The 17,235-nt window shown below is 40.1% G+C and overlaps 1 protein-coding gene and 1 long non-coding RNA gene across 3 annotated transcripts in view; one reads left to right on the forward strand and one right to left on the reverse strand.

The window, feature by feature from the left end:
- The window catches only part of LOC137780232 (uncharacterized), an 84,770-nt gene extending 82,366 nt beyond the window's left edge, over positions 1 to 2,404 (reverse strand). For both annotated transcript variants that reach the window (XR_011077122.1, XR_011077121.1), the window contains exon 1: positions 2,205 to 2,404. This is a non-coding gene — a long non-coding RNA (uncharacterized lncRNA). The remainder of the gene's footprint in view (positions 1 to 2,204) is intronic.
- Positions 2,405 to 4,453: 2,049 nt separating this feature from the next.
- Positions 4,454 to 9,070, forward strand: LOC137779916 (G-protein coupled receptor 26-like). The gene is made up of 3 exons (XM_068568163.1): positions 4,454 to 5,492; positions 6,355 to 6,468; positions 7,391 to 9,070. The coding sequence occupies exons 1-3, from the start codon at positions 4,822 to 4,824 to the stop codon at positions 7,650 to 7,652; spliced, it is 1,047 nt and encodes a 348-aa protein (XP_068424264.1). The 5' UTR covers positions 4,454 to 4,821; the 3' UTR covers positions 7,653 to 9,070.
- The last annotated feature ends 8,165 nt before the right edge of the window (positions 9,071 to 17,235 follow it).

Genomic DNA, 17,235 nt, shown 5'->3' on the forward strand with positions numbered 1-17,235 from the left:
CACTTGTGTGTAGCTGTAACCTTTCACTTCATTAATTCAGAGTCTGCAAGCAAATGAAGTTCAACTTTATCCTATTCAGGAGAAGACTACAGAGACTTGATGCTTCGTTAAAAAAAGAAAAATCATATGTAGTTTCACCGTCTGTTCCTTTACTTTGTGGAAAGGGCAGAAGTGAAAATCCTCTCTCTCTCTCTCTCTCTGGGGAATTAATTAAAAATCTGCACAGCCATTATTGGCAATTTTTCATGACTGATAATTTATAATACAGCTAGACAGCTGAACATGTGACCACTGTTATAACAAATAGACTGGTTTCTCTTATCCTTGTAGCCGGACAGAGAAGAGTGCTCTTTCAATTAAGCACTATAGATCACATCCATGATTTTGGTCCTGGAAGTAATCTGAAGCAAATCACTTTTTGCAAATGAGTAATTTTAACTTTCATCCTTACTAGCGTGTCTCATTGAGCATGTTAATTGAAACTTTGAAAGAGCTGAAATGCATGGTTGTCTGTGACAGTGGTAAATGAGTCTATTCTGTATTCAACAAAAAGGTGAGAGTAGAAACTATCATGAAGGTCATATATCAGTCTTTGCATAAAAAGAATCAATCTTTTTGTGTGATCTGTTTTGTTTACAGTGTAGAGACCGCCACCACATCTCTACAGGATGAAAGTGAATCATGTACAGTACGTTTTCATCCATCAGCAGAACGATCTCATACATGACACCAGACCTGAATCAATTGAAAGTTTAGTTGTTCTAATCGTCTGAAACTGAAAATTTAGATTGAGGCAATTCACAGAAAAGTATATTCTTGCTAAACTGTCCACTGATGCTTGAGCGCGTCTATGTACATACGATGAATGGCTATAAATCTGAGTACATCCTGAACTGTAATAACATCCACGGAGCCACATGATGTATCATCATCAATGTGAAATACATTTATGTTGTTGGGTTCATAATTGCAATGTTGACGACTATATGCTACTTCACATCAGAAAATGTTGTACTTTTTCACTTACTTCATTCTGTTCACAACTATAGAACTAATTCACCTAAGTGACCACAACAAGCTTTAGCAGCCATGTTGGGGTCCATGCACGGCATTGTTTTGCTGTGTTTTATGCCGCTCTTCATAAGAAATGACTATTATATCCTGGAGGAGACACAATTTCAGTTCAAAACGGCGTGTCTTGTGATTATTGTACTGTGCCTTATTGTTGGATGTGGGACTAATGATTCAGTATATGGGTTTATCAGCTCACCAAGACAGGCTTGTAATTAACTCATACGCGAGTGAAACCGAAGTAAGTTTGATGCATTATTTGACAAATCAATGTCTTTCACTTACGCAAAGGGAACTGTGGATGGAAACTTGGGAGAAAGCCATGAACATGGTAACTCCGTCAGACGATGTCTGCCTTTACTCTGTGATTCATTTCAAGGTAAAATAAAACACTGGCTACATGGGAACAGCACTTAGCACGGCCAGCCAAACAGTCACTGCTGGTCCTCCTGAATGAGCACTGGAAGCGGCTTCATCCAGACACTCGTCCTGGAGCCGGAGACAGCTGTGTGCGACTACGGATAATAGTATGAACCCAGACATGGGGCGCTTAATGTTCCAACATTTGTTTTATTTGTGGTATTTACACAACAAGTATAACGCAGAAATAGTTGTTAATATCCCATGGTCGATAGCGGTAACAAGCGTTACGCTTTTGGTGTGAATACGGCATAAGCCTGCAGACCTTTGTTCGCCTTGAAACTTTCCTGTGTGTAAAAATTTGTCTCCAGTACGCAAAATCCATAGCCTCTCACTAGCAGTAGCCTAACTAGGTGGACCCCAAGATGGCGCGATTGAGATGATGACGTCATGTGAATACGCTCTATAGTTAAATTTTACTTCGGAAAATAAGATTTTACACACATGTATGTTAACTTAGTTTATGAAATATAGCTGTTTATAAACAGCTAATATGAAGCTAACATGCTAACCAACATGCTAGCCTGTACAAATCTACTCTTATACTGCTTTAGATATTAATCATCTCCATTAGCTGCAACATTAAGATGCTGTTCAGTAAAGCTGCCATAACGGTAATATAATAATAATATAGCGTTAATGTGTCATTTTAGGAGTAAAAGTCACTTTGTTTTCACACAGTTTCACAGGGCTAATAATCCCACTAGGGCTACCTGTTCTCATCAACGTGTTTCTACTGGTTAGTTCCCCGTATGCGCCGCCAGTTTGGGTCAGGTGAGTTGTTAGCTTGTTAGCTACTTGGCCCAGTTTCACCACGTCGTCCTGTTGCTTTCAAGTTCATCAAACCGCTCGGAAAGATGATGCTTCAGATTCTGAAAAGTCTGTTGTTGACCCAGACATCCGACTAAAACATGCACGCGTCTTTTATAAAGCTAATTTGCTGTAAAGGCAACAATTACATTTTTTTATTAAGCTGTTCACATCGTTCATAGTGACTACAGTTAACATTACCTTGCTAGCTAGCCAAACCACGAGCCAATGGCGACAACAGTCTAGGCAAACAGCCAATCAACGAGCAGCTGCGGGCAACAGGTGAAAATAGGCTCGTTCAAGAGCTGCTTCTCGCCTGTAATCCAGACGAGCGCAGGCGGCAGCAGCAGGGGGCGTGGTCAAAACACTGCGGTCAAGTCGGACAGTTTTAGGCTGACTTAAAAAAAAATACACAGGAAGTCACAGAAAAAATGGCTTCATGTTAGTTCCGATCTGTAGTCTACTTTTAGTTTACAGATCATGTTTGGATTTCATATGCGTTTTTAAATATGTATTTATGTAGGAAAGTGTGTGTCGCTGCATCCTTTTTTCTTTTTATGTCTGCCTATGAAATACATTACTACTAGTTGTATGTGTTACATGTGATACTCTTATGCATTAGTTACAGTAGTGTTGATTTATCAGAGAGCATTTTAACACATTAAGTATTAACAAAAATGATGCACCTCAAAAAGACTAAGCTTATCATTTCAATTGAGGATAATTTTCCTATTCCCAATAAACATTAAAAGCAATAAGATGAGCTATAATAAATAAAATGTAATAAAACAATAAAATGTACGAGGTTGTATTATCAACCACACAATATATGGTTTTAGATTACACCTGAGACTATATATCAGCAATCGAGTACCACGTATCACAACTAGACATAAAATACAAATGTTCTACAACAAGTGGTGTTTGCTGTCAAATGTAAGATTGCTGGCGATCAATTTTTCGCTGAACTGGCTCGCCTCGAACGAACCTAATAAGTGTGCCTTCCGCTTTCATTGCCAAATACTTTGATCATGCACATTGATGTATGTTTTACCACACTCAGCACTTGACATTGCAGCATGAGTCTATGCTATGCATCTATGTCTACCTGAATTTAGCAATCTCTGGAACCAAACGCATTTCAAACACCATTTTTATATCATTATTTGCAGCCACTGACTGAATAATATTACAGATTAATGAATATGTAAGATAATCAAGACTACCATTAAAACCACATCAGCCCCACATTCTGATGCCAGGTGGGGCTTTTCCCCATTGCAGGGGGCATTTTTCTGTATAAGCCCATTTTGCGCATAATACTTGCTTCTGTTATCCATGCAATGTAACAGTGTTAATGGAGTACGTTAACTGGATACATCTTCACCTAGGAATACTTTTGACCTTGTGAACCTTACTCTTCTGACCATTACTTCTGCCAAAATGACAGCAGAGTTGGTCATTATTGTCAATTCCTCTGGTGCACAGACAGACAGACAGACAGACAGACAGACAGACAGACAGACAGACAGACAGACAGACAGACAGACACACACACACACACACACACACACACACACACACACACACACACAATAGCATCTGCATGTTTGCCATGGGCCAAAAACCACAGTATATTGGTCCCTAAGGCGAGAAGACACACAAAGTGTGCTGTAACCCAAGGGCGGTGTTTTCCTCCTGCTTTACTGTGGACTGATACTGAATATGGTAGTGCAGCTACACCGTGTCCATATAAGGCTTTGAACACACACTGATGAAGCTCTGTACATTTTTGTTGCTGGGATATTGTATTATATAAAATGTCGACGGTAACTGTATAGTCAGATACTGACTTGCAAAACAAATACTAAGTAATTACACTGCGCGATTTTAATAGGGATGAACTTGATTGTGTTATGGTGTTACTTGCACGAATCATCTCATTACCCAAAACTGTGTTCAACGTGATGCGTGTGACATCAGCCTCACACCAACCACGCACTTTTGCGTGGTGCTTCTATTTTTTGCTCTAAAAATCTATTTTTGAACAGGGGTGCACCGACTTGCTATAGACTTTGACAGAGAAGACAATATAAGTAGCTACAGAGCCAGAAAGCTTAAAGTACTTTCAGGTCCCTTTCAGAGCAGCGTGTCAATGCGCAATTGCGCAGCCAGGAAACCCTGAGCTGTAAGACCAAAGGCAAGAAAGGGGCTCGGAAACTACCGCATTGCCTGTCGGAGAAAAAAAAAAGCCTCTTGCTGTGACCCCATTCCCATGAACATGCCTTTCAAATGTTGTCATTATGATCAGGTGAGCATTATTTCTCTATGACTTCCCTGCGACTTGATCTTGGACGGTTTTGGAGGGATCGCTTCGTTTATTGACATTTGGAAACATCGGCAGGTTAAGCATGGCAATGTATTGGACTCATATATATTGTGGCTGCAACTCACTATGACAGTTGCCATCGGGACGGTGGATGCACTGATCAACAGTGAAGATATTTCAGGGGAAGCACCATGGACGCGGCGGACATAGTTGCTTCCGTTTTGGTTGTGGGGATTATTATCGTGTCGCTGCTGTCCAACGTTGTGGTGCTGATCTGCTTTCTGTACAACCCGGAGATCCGCAAACAGGTACCCGGTCTTTTTATTCTCAACTTGACGTTTTGCAACCTGTTGCTCAGCGTGTCAAACATGCCACTAACTCTGGTTGGGCTCATCACCACGGGCTACCCCGGAGGCAGCGGCTTCTGCCAATTTGTGGGTTTCCTCGACACTTTTCTCACCACTAACTCTATGCTGAGCATGGCAGCTCTCAGCATCGATAGATGGGTGGCGGTGGTGTTCCCTCTGAGCTACCACTCGAGAATACGGCACCGGGACGCAGTGGTAGCGCTGGCATACACGTGGATCCACTCACTTTGCTTCTCCACAGTGGCCACCTGGCGCTCCTGGGTCGGGTACCATCACCTTTACGCATCGTGCACTCTCTGCAATGTCAGGGCGAAGGCAACCGGTACGCAGTTCATCATTTTTACGGTGGCTTTGCACTCTCTCACGTTCCTCCTCACGCTAATCGTGTTGTGTGTAACGTACTGGAAAGTGCTCAAAGTTGCAAGGTTTCACTGTAAACGCATCGACGTGATCACCATGCAGACGTTGATGCTGCTTGTGGATATCCACCCCAGGTAAACGATCATAGAGATGCATTCAGTCTACTCCATTTGTCCTTTTGATGTATTTGTATTTCACTGAATTTATTTATATCTGTTCCCTTTCATGAATAGTGACCAACCTGCACTTAGAGTGTGTGTAATGTAGAATAACAAAAGGATGGTGGTGGGTTTAGTTCAGTTGCTCAGACAAATTAAGCAATTTATAAATGTCACCTTGGATGCTGTGATTCACATTCTTCCATAATATACCTTGGAGTCATCTTTAAACAAAATTATATATATATATACACACACACACACACACACACACACACACACACACACACACACACACACACACACACACACACACACAGTATATAGTTTTGTTCACAGTGTAATGCAAATAATTACTGTAACAAACTTCTTTATTATAGATACATACCTACAAAAGTTTCTGGGGCCATCCTTTTATGTGATTACACACACAGACACACACTATATATTATATATATATATATATATATATATATATATATATATATATATATATATATATATATATATATATATATATGTATGTATAAACGTCTCCACTGATGACGATTGAACTCTGTTTACACTATCATGTCTCATTATGGTCAGAAATGCAGCCATCATTTTTTTGTGCGCATCTATCATTTGCTATCCGTTCTGATCTACACTTACATGTCTCTCTATTCACATAATTGATATATGCATGAATCCGATGTAATCCTCAGAGATAACAGGGCACGGTTCACTGCTTTCTTCTCACCCATCCCACATGTTTTCTCTGTGGACTTTGTGGACATTGTGGCTGCATGTCTTTGATCATGCCTCCTGGGTAGATAATGGTGCCCGTGTGCTTTGGCAGTGTGCGGCAGAAATGCTTGGATGAGCAGAAGCGGAGGCGACAGAGGGCCACCAAAAAGATCAGTACTTTCATCGGCACATTTGTGGTGTGCTTCACCCCATATGTCATTACAAGGTGAGCAGAGATTTATATGATTGTAATGGTTGTGCTTGTGAGAAAGCATGCGTGATGTCTTTAACAACATCCTCCCACAATTTTGAAAAGAAGTAAAGAAGATTGAACTACAGCATTTGCCAATGTTTGGCAATGAAATCAATTTAAATTATCTTCCCCGTTCAGCTTCATAAGCTCAACTCTCCGAGGTCTTTTTTGCCTTACTTTGTAGCTGCTAATGTGCTTCTACTTGCCTTATCTTTTGAATACAGATGGCGATAATTATTTTCAATGCTCTCTTGGTATCTGGTAATGTTTTTAACTGCTTGCTTTTCATAATGTCATAGCTCACTGGTTCTACAGTCATTTCTCATCCTTGTTACTGTGTTTCCGCAGCTGGCGAGATGAGAGGGAGAGAGACAAGGGAAGAGGGAGATAGCCAATGAGTCAGTGATGGTATCACTGCCTCTCATTAGTATTAGCCTCAGTATTAGTGGTGGCATCCTGTCAGAAGCTGTTAATATGTGGTATGGAAATAGCAACGAAGCACCTGAGTGATGTGGTGGTGAGACATGTTCTACTGTAGGAGATCACATCGATTAAGAAGACAGATTGGTGACCAAACAATGCTCCTGTTGGTTTTGTGCATTTCCTATTGAATTTCATTTGATAGGAAAAAAATATTTGTCGTGCACATTATTTTAACCAGCGAGAAGTCTGAAAGCTACAAAACTGACACCCATCAGTTCACATTCCCCAACACAGTGGTGACAGTTCAGTGAAGTGTAATTAGGACATTTTGTCAATATTACAGCACCAGGGAGTGTAATTTGCTTTAAATGTCTTCCACTCCACTAACTCTAATCTGAGATATTGGCTTGCATCTTGCTCATGGATGCTGTGTGACCTTTTTTTCTTCTTCTTTTGTCTTTATTTGAGGTAGAATTGTAGAGCTCTTCTTTCCAGGGCCCATAAGCCCTTACTGGGGAGTTCTGTCCAAATGTTTGGCCTACAGCAAAGCAGCAAGCGACCCGTTTGTCTACTCGCTTCTGCGTCACCAGTACAGGAAGACCTGCAACCTTCTGGCTAACAAAGTCCTCAAGAGAAGTCCACTCAACTCCTCCTCCCTCAGGATGGAGAACAGCGCAGCGCGGAGCGACTACAACTCTAACACAACCAACAACATCCGACAGACTCCTGCATGACGGTGTAACAGAGTGAACTGTTAACGTAATTATTGTTGAAGGACAATGCTGGCAATATTCTCTATTTTTCTTAGTCAGCAAATGCAATGAAAAGGTTAAAACCGACGAGACAACTTTCCCATGCATTGCATACTGAGGACACAAGTCTTTAAAGTAGGTCACAAATATATATATAAATATATATATGCTAATATTTTTTTCTTAACCAGGTGATCATCACTGCCGGGTTTTTTTGCAACTGTTCCTGAAGAACTGAAGTGAAATGTGTTTACAGTGTGAGACATTCTGTAGCAGGTTTGGTAGACTAGCAAATATTTACAGCAGCCGGACTGCATACATAAGATCAATGTAAAATAAACTACACTGCCCATGTAAAGAAGGAAGATGTCACAGTATGGCTCACGGATGTATTTTTAATAGTTTTTAGACAATACCTGAGGATTAATCAGTATAAAACTTTGGCTAAACAGGAAATAATAATCAGTATGATTAATTCATTGTAAAATATATAGAATATCCTTTAAAGAAGAATAGGCCCGCCACGTTTGTGGGTAGTGTGTGTAGATTGTAATGGCATTAAGCATTTCAATGCAAAAGTAATACTGTCTTTTTCTGCAAAGAGTGACAGTTTCTAATGAGCTTATTTCGTAGCATTCTAGTAAATGAGTGTGAAATAGATTATGTAACATGGAAAGCCACATTATGGTGATTAATTTGTCAATTGTGTCATTAAAGGCATGCACTACAGTTTGAATGTGAACAGGAGTGTAGCTCCACCTCAAAACTAGAGTCATAGAGTTATCGTTCCAAAATGGATTAACAGGTTTTATATGTGAAATAACAGTATTAACGTTCTCTAATGGTGTTAAAGGTTTGAACAAATTGGTCTATAATGTATTACCTCAAGTCAGTATAGTTGTATACATGGTGTAAAAAAAAAAATCTCTGATTTAAATGATTGATGATTCTTTGGCTGGATAAAGTAGTATATATGTTGGAGGGATAATTTAATTAAATATGATAATATTGCTATAAAATAGATGAGCATTTTGAAAGTACAGACTTGTTGGGTTGCACCACACTGATTGTTTAATTGAAATGACTATGTTGTAGCTGTAAATATGAAAGTGCCTTTTAGACTATGAGCAAGCGTGATGATGGTGCCCCGCGATGCAGTTAAGTGACGTTAATTTCGTAATACTGCCATATTGCATTGTTGCATAGAGCAAAACAGGGTGGAATAGTACAACATGTGGTAGCAGCTATTCAGTGATGTGTAATTAACATTTCAGCTCATGCCGTGTGAGCGGCTGTGTGACGTCTGGGTGTAAAAAAATATTTAAATTGATGCGCTGGCAAGTCAGAAGTTTTTACTTCATTGTGACAGTAGGAAGACTCAACTATTTATTTTTGTCAAAACCGTGTCAGATTTTTTGCTTAATGCAATTATGAATATTGCAATAAATGCTGTGCATTTTGACATTTTAAAACCTCACAAGTTTCTTCTAATACATTTATTAATGTCTGTATTCATTGCTGTACGACCTGAATAGACATCTAAGCTAATTTTCAACAATGCTTTACCAAAAGACACGTCTGCCAAATCTTAACACCTTTATTCTCCCACGCTGATTAAGTCAAGGAGAAGGAATAATTCATTTACAATATAATTTAAGATGTGTTCCACCCACCACTGCTGCTGTTGATGTGGCAGCAGAACAAAGACTTTTTACAAAAGCTTTGGGGCTGTGAGTTAAAGGCTTTTTTTTTTTAATTGTAGAGCTGCTAGGGAGTGGGAAAAGAAGAAAAGGAGCCAAGAAAGAGAGGGCAGGAGGCATTCCCTCATCAAGCCTATGCAGCTGGAACAGTAATAAAAAATACATGGAATTTGCATCCACCATCCATCTCTTCATCATAAACCAAATTTAAATCATATCGTTTAAAAAACTCTCTGGTTAAACTCCATTTAACAGATTTAATAACAAGCACCTGCAACAAAGTGTAATGTACAGGGGCGACTGTGTCTCAGTGGTTAGCATGACGGTCTTTCGACAGCGACATCTGTCCCTGGACCTCACGTCGGATCAGGAAAACCTCGCCCCAAAAAAACAGAGGAAAAAGCTTTTACAGGGGGAAAAAAAATGGAAGAAACCTTGGAGGAGAGCAACAGAGGAGGATCCCTCTCTTGGATGGACAGAAGCAATAAACGCCAACGTAACAGAGTTACAGCACAATCTATGAAATTATTCATATAATGAGCAGTAGGCATGGACCATGACTCATCACCCATCCAAGCTGCCTTCACCAAGGGTGGCAAAAGCTACATTCCTCATATCATTGTATTCAGTGGTGCTCCCCAATCTAGGGGAATTGCTGGAGAGTATTTAGAAAGTTTGGAAGGATCCCCAGTCTCTCATCTCCTTTGCAGACTTAGTGAGTGGGTGAGAGGCAGACACCAACCTGCCAAACACAAAACACTGCACACAGAATTTGTGATTAAGCCACAGCAGGAAGAAGAAGAAAGCAGAGGAGGAAGGACGACGAATGCACCGGTTGACTTCACACAACCCGATGTGAGGGCATGAGTGGTTTTCCCTGACGCATAAAGTAAAGGTTATCCCTTTAAGACCTCATCACATTTGCTGAGGGGATTCCATCACATCACTCAAATGACATGCCATGCTGCCACGCAGGCACAGTGCAGCCGCCGTCTCTGCATCTGACTTGATTGTGCAAGCCATAGCGATTGCTTCTATCTAATACAGGTTTGTAGGCCAAACAGAAAGTTACATATTGCATGTCCAAATGTGGCATGAAGGTGGCAGCTGGGTAAAGTTTTAGACATTAGTTCACACTTGATAGACACACACGACCATCCTGGCTTGAACAATAAACAAGTGAATAGAATGCATTTGTAAAAACATGTGCATAATACCTTTCCGAAGTGATGATAATTTAGGAAGAGAATTATATATATATATATATATATATATATATATATATATATATATATAAATAATTGTGATTTTTTTTTTAACACAATACAAATTCAGTCATAAGAGAAGCAAATTGTGCAGAACAGTAAATTGAGTAACCCATGGAGAGCAACTTATTTAAATCAGTGCGGAACTGCACCAGAGATGATTCATCCACAACTCACTGACATAACTTACCTCATTGATCTTGAATAATGAATACTGTAAATGCATTATCGTTTCATTTACTATCAGTCTTTGTGTTTTCTTCTCCCTCGACCTCTGACAGGCTAGTCCATATAGCTATGGGACTGGCTCCAGCCATTTAATGTCATGGTCGAGTCATGGAAATGTTGGACCCAGAAGTCACGGTATTCCCGATCCCTCGAGCAAACTGTCTGTCCTGCTTACAGGACAAATAATAAAAGACCATCTATTCCTGTCCAGGAATGCTGTATTTGTTTTTGCTGTGGGTTGTAAAAAGTGCATTTGCAGCAGTGTTTAGACACAAAACCTCTATAATACATTGTTGAGGACATGCAAGGACTTCAGAGAAACAGCATTTTTTTTTTCCCCTTGGATCATCCAATATTTCTGAAAAAACAAACCTCATAAGCACACTCGTGTCAATGCCGTTCAACTGAAGTCATGAAGAGGACAACACCTGATTCAGAGGGGGATCCAACATAAGGGCAAGGTGGGCTCCACGGGTCTACGGACAGCACAAAGTGTCTGCATTAAATTACATTGTAATCCATCCAATAATTGTGAAGACATTTTATTCTTAGACACAAATGTCAACCTGCTGATGATACGAGAGGATGGATCACCAAAGCAATTACAATTTATCCTCTGGGTACCATATGCAGAAGATTGATTGGCTATCCACTCAATAATTATTGAGATCATTCTGAAAACACACACACACACACACACACCTTATTTTGGTTATTAAAGGTAAAGTTAGGGGGTCACTTAAGTCCGTTGAGGGACTACGCATGTCTGTACAAAATTTCCAGAGAGTCCATTATTGTTTAGATATTTTCACACAGCTAAATGGTTAGACATCTAAATTATTACCAGGGATTTTGATGAACTGGCAAAATCAATTGCCATATTTTATTGATTTAACTAAATGTAAGATTACTTTGGACCAAAGTGTCTGCCAAGTACATATTATAATTGTACAGAAATGTGAAAGAAAAGTATAAATAATCAGAGAGACTTCAGTTGGACATTCCCGTGCTCCGATTAAAATGTTCTAAACTTGTCTTCTGCGATAATCGCCTGGCAGCACTCTGAGTGCTCTTAAGGCACTTAACGTAATCCTATCTGGCGTTTACATGAACATATTAGACCAGTGTCCATCTGTACAATTTATAAGATCCATCAGTTCAGCAATGGCTTCAAAATTATTATCAGAAGGGTTTAAATAAGTGTGCTGGAATGAAGTTGTTTGGTTAATATATGTGCAATATGAGCAAGATGTCTCCTTCAAATGTAATCTCTGTTTTGGATGAAAGAGAAAATGACAGCGAAAGAAAGGCACAATAATGATTACTTTAACTACACTTTAAATACAAAAATCCCTTCTCTGGTAGCTGCATCGTATATTTCAGTTGATGCAAGGCATAAGGCCGCTCCTTATGTCTCAAGTCACATAAACAGCCGAGTAATGATGCTCTGCATCAAACAGCAGAACTCCAGACGAGGAAATTCAGCACTTTGTGCTTAAAAATAGATCAGAGGGTAAAAAAAATGCTCCATATGTTATTTCATTACTAATCAAAACGCAAGACAAGACAGCTAAGGTGTGACCATGAGGCCTTTATTTGCATGTTAAGTGAATCAATGTCCATTCAAATGTTTGCTAGGAATGCTTTTTGAAGAATACTCAGGATTAATTAATGATTTACTCGACTTGCGTATTAAATTGGCCAAATGTGAATGAATGAAGAATGACATTTTGTCAGTTAATGAATGTATGACATATGTGGATTCAGTCCTCAGAGTGGTTTGAGTTAGCAGCAGAAATATAAATAATCAGTTGTAGCTTGATGGAGAGGGAAGGATATACGCATTATCAATAATAATGTAGTATGGTAAAATGTTGAAAAAATCTTCTTTGTGAAACAAAATCTGTTTTAAAAAAATCACTTTTGATCCAAGCCACAACTACATGTTTATGAAATGGGCTGAGGCAGTACAATACATCAGCTTCATCTGAACACCTTCAATCAAACACATACAAAGTGCCACAAATGCTGTCTTGTCTTCATGCCTGCAGTTAGCATGCTGCCCATGTTTACCAGTGCTGCCCAGTATACAAGGGACATATTCAGACAACCGCCGTCTGCTTCATTGATCGAGCGCTGCACGCTGCCAACTTACTCAAATCCCATTAACTCGTCTCCACAGTGTTTCAATATGAATCAAATCCATTTATTCCACCCAACATCCCTTTAGCGTTTTAAAGTACATGGCTTTAAGTGTAATAATTGGAGTAATTACTGCCACAGGTTCTATAAAAAACTATTTTCACTTTTCTATCCAGTCACTTTAAATTACACACACACACACACACACACACACACACACACACACACACACACACACACACACACACACACACCCCTTTACCATGTGGCATTTTGCTATAAAACCCTTTGATAACCTCAGGCTGATGTTTTGAAATGCCTTTGACAGGTGATCCCACCTTTTTCATTTCGCAGCTGTCAGCTTGCAGTGATAGCTGTGTGTGATTAAAATGTGGCAAAAAGAATCACTGTGACATGAGGTACCATTAGAAATCCCATCAGACAATAATTGAGACCAAAGAGGGGCACGTCTGAACTGACACAGAGACGACCTACCCTTTTTTAAAAGGTGTGTTAGAGTTCAGAAAAGGTAAAATCTAAAGCAGAAGTCGTCACTCAGGGTTGTGTTATATTTTAACAGATGGTATTCGCAGTTGCATGCCCTGCGAGAAAAATACAACAAAAATATCTTCTCATGCTGAGTAGCACATTGTGGTGAGCAGAGTGTGACGTTCAAATGCAACCGGATGTGAGAGAAGCTCAGTTACCATATATGTCTCTTCCCAGGCCCGTTCCACTCCAGTCAATGCCCTCAACCACAGAGGAAATCTGAAAGAAAAATCTGAGGAGGAGTCATTATAATGGGCAGAGAAAACCCAATGGGAAGGGATTGGGAATCTATCAACAGGATAAAGAACAAAACAGATCCACGCAATTATTCTTTCAGCCAGCTCAGAACCCATGGCTTAGGCAAAATCCATCAAGCCATTTCATCATGAGAGACCTCAGCCGTGAAAAGATCCGAGACAATAAAGCCACTTTCTGGAGATCGGTGGATGGACGTGAAAAAGCCTTCTCACAGAAGGTCAAATAAACATGCAAGCTCGTGTCCTGTTAAAAAGGAGAATTACTGTCAAGTGAAAACACTTGAGAACAATGATGAAAGGGAGAGCTGGGATTGCAGATTACTTTCTTATAAAAAAAGTAGAGAAAAAAAAAGGATTTTAATTATCTAACGAGAAGGGGAGATGATTCAATGGATGCATCGGTGTCCTGAGTGCTCCAGTTTCCTCCCACCACTCCAAACACATGTAGCTCAGGTGAACTGGAACCTGGAGGTGTGATGGCGTTGTCTATGCGTCAGCTTTATGAGACTGCCAACCTGTTCCGAGTATACGCCGCCTCTCGCCCAGTGTGAGAATGGGATAGGCTCCAGGATAAGTGGGCACAGATAATCTTTTTTTTTTTAAAGCACTGGATGAAGTTTTCAAACTTGGAGGAGGTACAATATATCAGCTGCATCTGAACACCTCGTTTTCAAATATCCAGTGCTAAAAAAAAAAAAAAAGTTTCCAAAGCTTTAGTACTACTAAAACTGATGTGCTGTTTGTTGCATCATTCTATGAATGTTAAATCATGCTAGCAGCATGGCTCTATGGATGGCAACGTTGGTCCAGACTGGAATACCACGACAAATGTTGAATGGGAATATATATAATTTGGCATAAATTTCCATGATGCAACAAAGACTAATTTTAATGCCACTGGTGATCCTCAGAGGTTTCCTCCAGCACCACCAGGAGTTTGTGATGGGAATGCATGAGCAAATGTTGGATGAAGTGCCACAACATTTGGGACAATCATGGATTTTTCCAATACTTCTGATTATGACCAAATACCTCGAAACCATTCCCATCAACTTGAGCTGAACTTTGTGATTAGTACTAAGCAAATATTTAAATGCCAAGAAATGAAGCTTAGATGGCAAACATGCCGGCTGCTTTGGGGATTGCGGAGGCGCCGGAATACCAGCACGGTCTTGACCACTATCACCGCCATGGCGTCCGGTGGTAAATGGACACATACTTGTATAGCACTTACTTAGTCTTCCGACCGCTCAAAGCGCTGTAACACTACATGACATCATTCACCTAGTGATGAGGAGCTACCACATCAGGATTATCAACCATTCATACACCATAGGTACAGCTACGGGAGAAATTCAGGGTTTAGTGGCTCGCTCAAGGACACACCAACATGGGCTAGCGGAGCCGGGGATCGAACTACCAATCCTCTGATTGAAGGACGACCCTGCTCACCACTGAGCCACAGTCGTCCCCACGGTTGAGGCTGCCGGGGAGGTCAGCCAGACAGGTGGCACGGTTGAGAAAACACCGGTGGTGGCGGGGGGGCATGAGAACTGGATGGTGATCTGGATGGTGATCTGGATGGTGATCTGGATGGTCTGGCATAACTCTGAGAACAATCTGGCCATGACTGTGAGTGAAGCTGAGGCTTATATACGCAACGGAGTAGGTGCAGCAGAGTGGGCAGGTGAGTGTGATGGAGCTGACGAGGTGTGACTAACAGGTGTACAGAATAGACTGATGAGACGAGTGTGACAAACAGGTGCACTGATTACGTGTGTGAGAGACAGGATGGCAGGAGAAAATGGAAGCTGAACTGTGATATTGACACACAGACAAGTATTGTCCTGAGTTGCTGTTGATTCAGCGCCCTGCAACTTTTGGAAATGTGCTCTTATGTGTCACAATAGCACGTCATTAGTCCAGTGGCATTTCGACTATATCTGGACCAGATTGTATAGGAGACTTTCCTATCAGCTTAAAAACAAAATGTTTGGGAACAGGTTCAATGCTTCTACGAGAACATTCGACTGGAACTGTTTTGGAGGTGTCATAATATAACTGATTATACCCAAATAAGCGACTATTTTCAGTCATTATTTAGCCCCCTAAAGAAGGCAAACGTCTTCTGTCTGTCCTTGAGTGACACATTGTTAAAGCACAATAACACATACCTCCTATAATTAAATCTTCCAGTCGCACGATTCTGTGCTTTCGTGAACGTCACAATTTTATCTCTTTGCATGCACGCAGCTCGTGTCTTTGTAACACTGGCATAGAAACATGTTAATTCACAAAAAGGTTGAATTTCTCAGTTCAGTTGTTATGAGTTTCATCAAAAGGGAAAACTTTAGAAGAACAAGTCAGAGAAAATGTACAAAATGAACACTGAATAACACATTAGCTGTGAGCTAACAGTGCATTTGCAATTTCCTATAAGATCTGAGGAAATTTTAAACTGCATTTGAGGGAATGAAGAATTGTGTCTAAAAAGTTTTTTTTTCAAACGGCATGGTGTCTCAGGTTTTAACCATTCAGTAGATACAGAATATAAATGTGACACTTTCATACAGTGAGTAAAAAAATCCTCATAATTTAAAATATAAGATCAGGAGCTTAACTGAATGTAAAAACAATGTCTGCGCTCTTGTATTCATTCAACTGAATTTAACTACAAAATCACATATATCCTTTTATTTATGCCATCTAGATGTTATCTTAAAAAAAATCCTGTTATTTCTGTATTAATTGTATAAATGTGTGTTATTGTTTTCCTGCTGGTGTTTATTATATGAAGTACAAACACCTGCGTGTAGACACGTGTGGTCTTTGCACATAGTCATTCATACAGAGTAGCATGTATTTCTTTGTGGCAAAAATCATCACAAAAATGTTCCCTTTCTCCATTTTACCAGGATAAAATAAACAGAGTCCCAGTGGACCTTTCTATTGTACAATCAAATGAGATACCAGGATGAGTTTCCTTTCACTGAAATTGAAGTCATAGCACAGTTCAACCATGACTGATTGCCTCTGCTCGGGCCCAGTAGTACACACAGATTTATCTTTTACTCGGTTTGTCTCCGCGAGCGTGCGACTGAACACGCCGCCTTTAGATGTAGCTGGTCGCTGTTGCTGCTGATGGGCGGCCACGAGGAAACACAGCTAATACGCACAGTAAGGACATGAGTGCTGCAGCTCATTCAACAGAAGTTAGACGTCTGTGTTCTGTGTAAGTCAACGAATAAAATTCTGGTTTCACATTCCTGATTTAATGATCTTCACATTTCTGATTCTCGGCATTTAATTGGAAATCCTTTGGATGTAATATTTATATTGGGTGTAATATTTTGTCCTTTGAACATGAAGTTTTGCCCATTTGTTGCCCGACATCTAAAAAATATTGTGTGACTTTTTATTCAGT

This window comes from Clinocottus analis, unplaced genomic scaffold (assembly GCF_023055335.1).
Source record: "Clinocottus analis isolate CAN_PGR_092001 unplaced genomic scaffold, fCliAna1.0.p SCAF_8, whole genome shotgun sequence".
Lineage (NCBI taxonomy): Eukaryota > Metazoa > Chordata > Actinopteri > Perciformes > Cottidae > Clinocottus > Clinocottus analis.

Excerpts from the sequence above, each read along its gene's own strand:
- LOC137779916 (XM_068568163.1), top strand. The coding sequence starts at position 4,822 with ATGGACGCGGCGGACATAGTTGCTTCCGTTTTGGTTGTGGGGATTATT. Across the intron at positions 5,493-6,354 it reads CTTGTGGATATCCACCCCAG|TGTGCGGCAGAAATGCTTGG; the intron begins GTAAACGATCAT and ends GTGCTTTGGCAG. Across the intron at positions 6,469-7,390 it reads ACCCCATATGTCATTACAAG|AATTGTAGAGCTCTTCTTTC; the intron begins GTGAGCAGAGAT and ends TATTTGAGGTAG.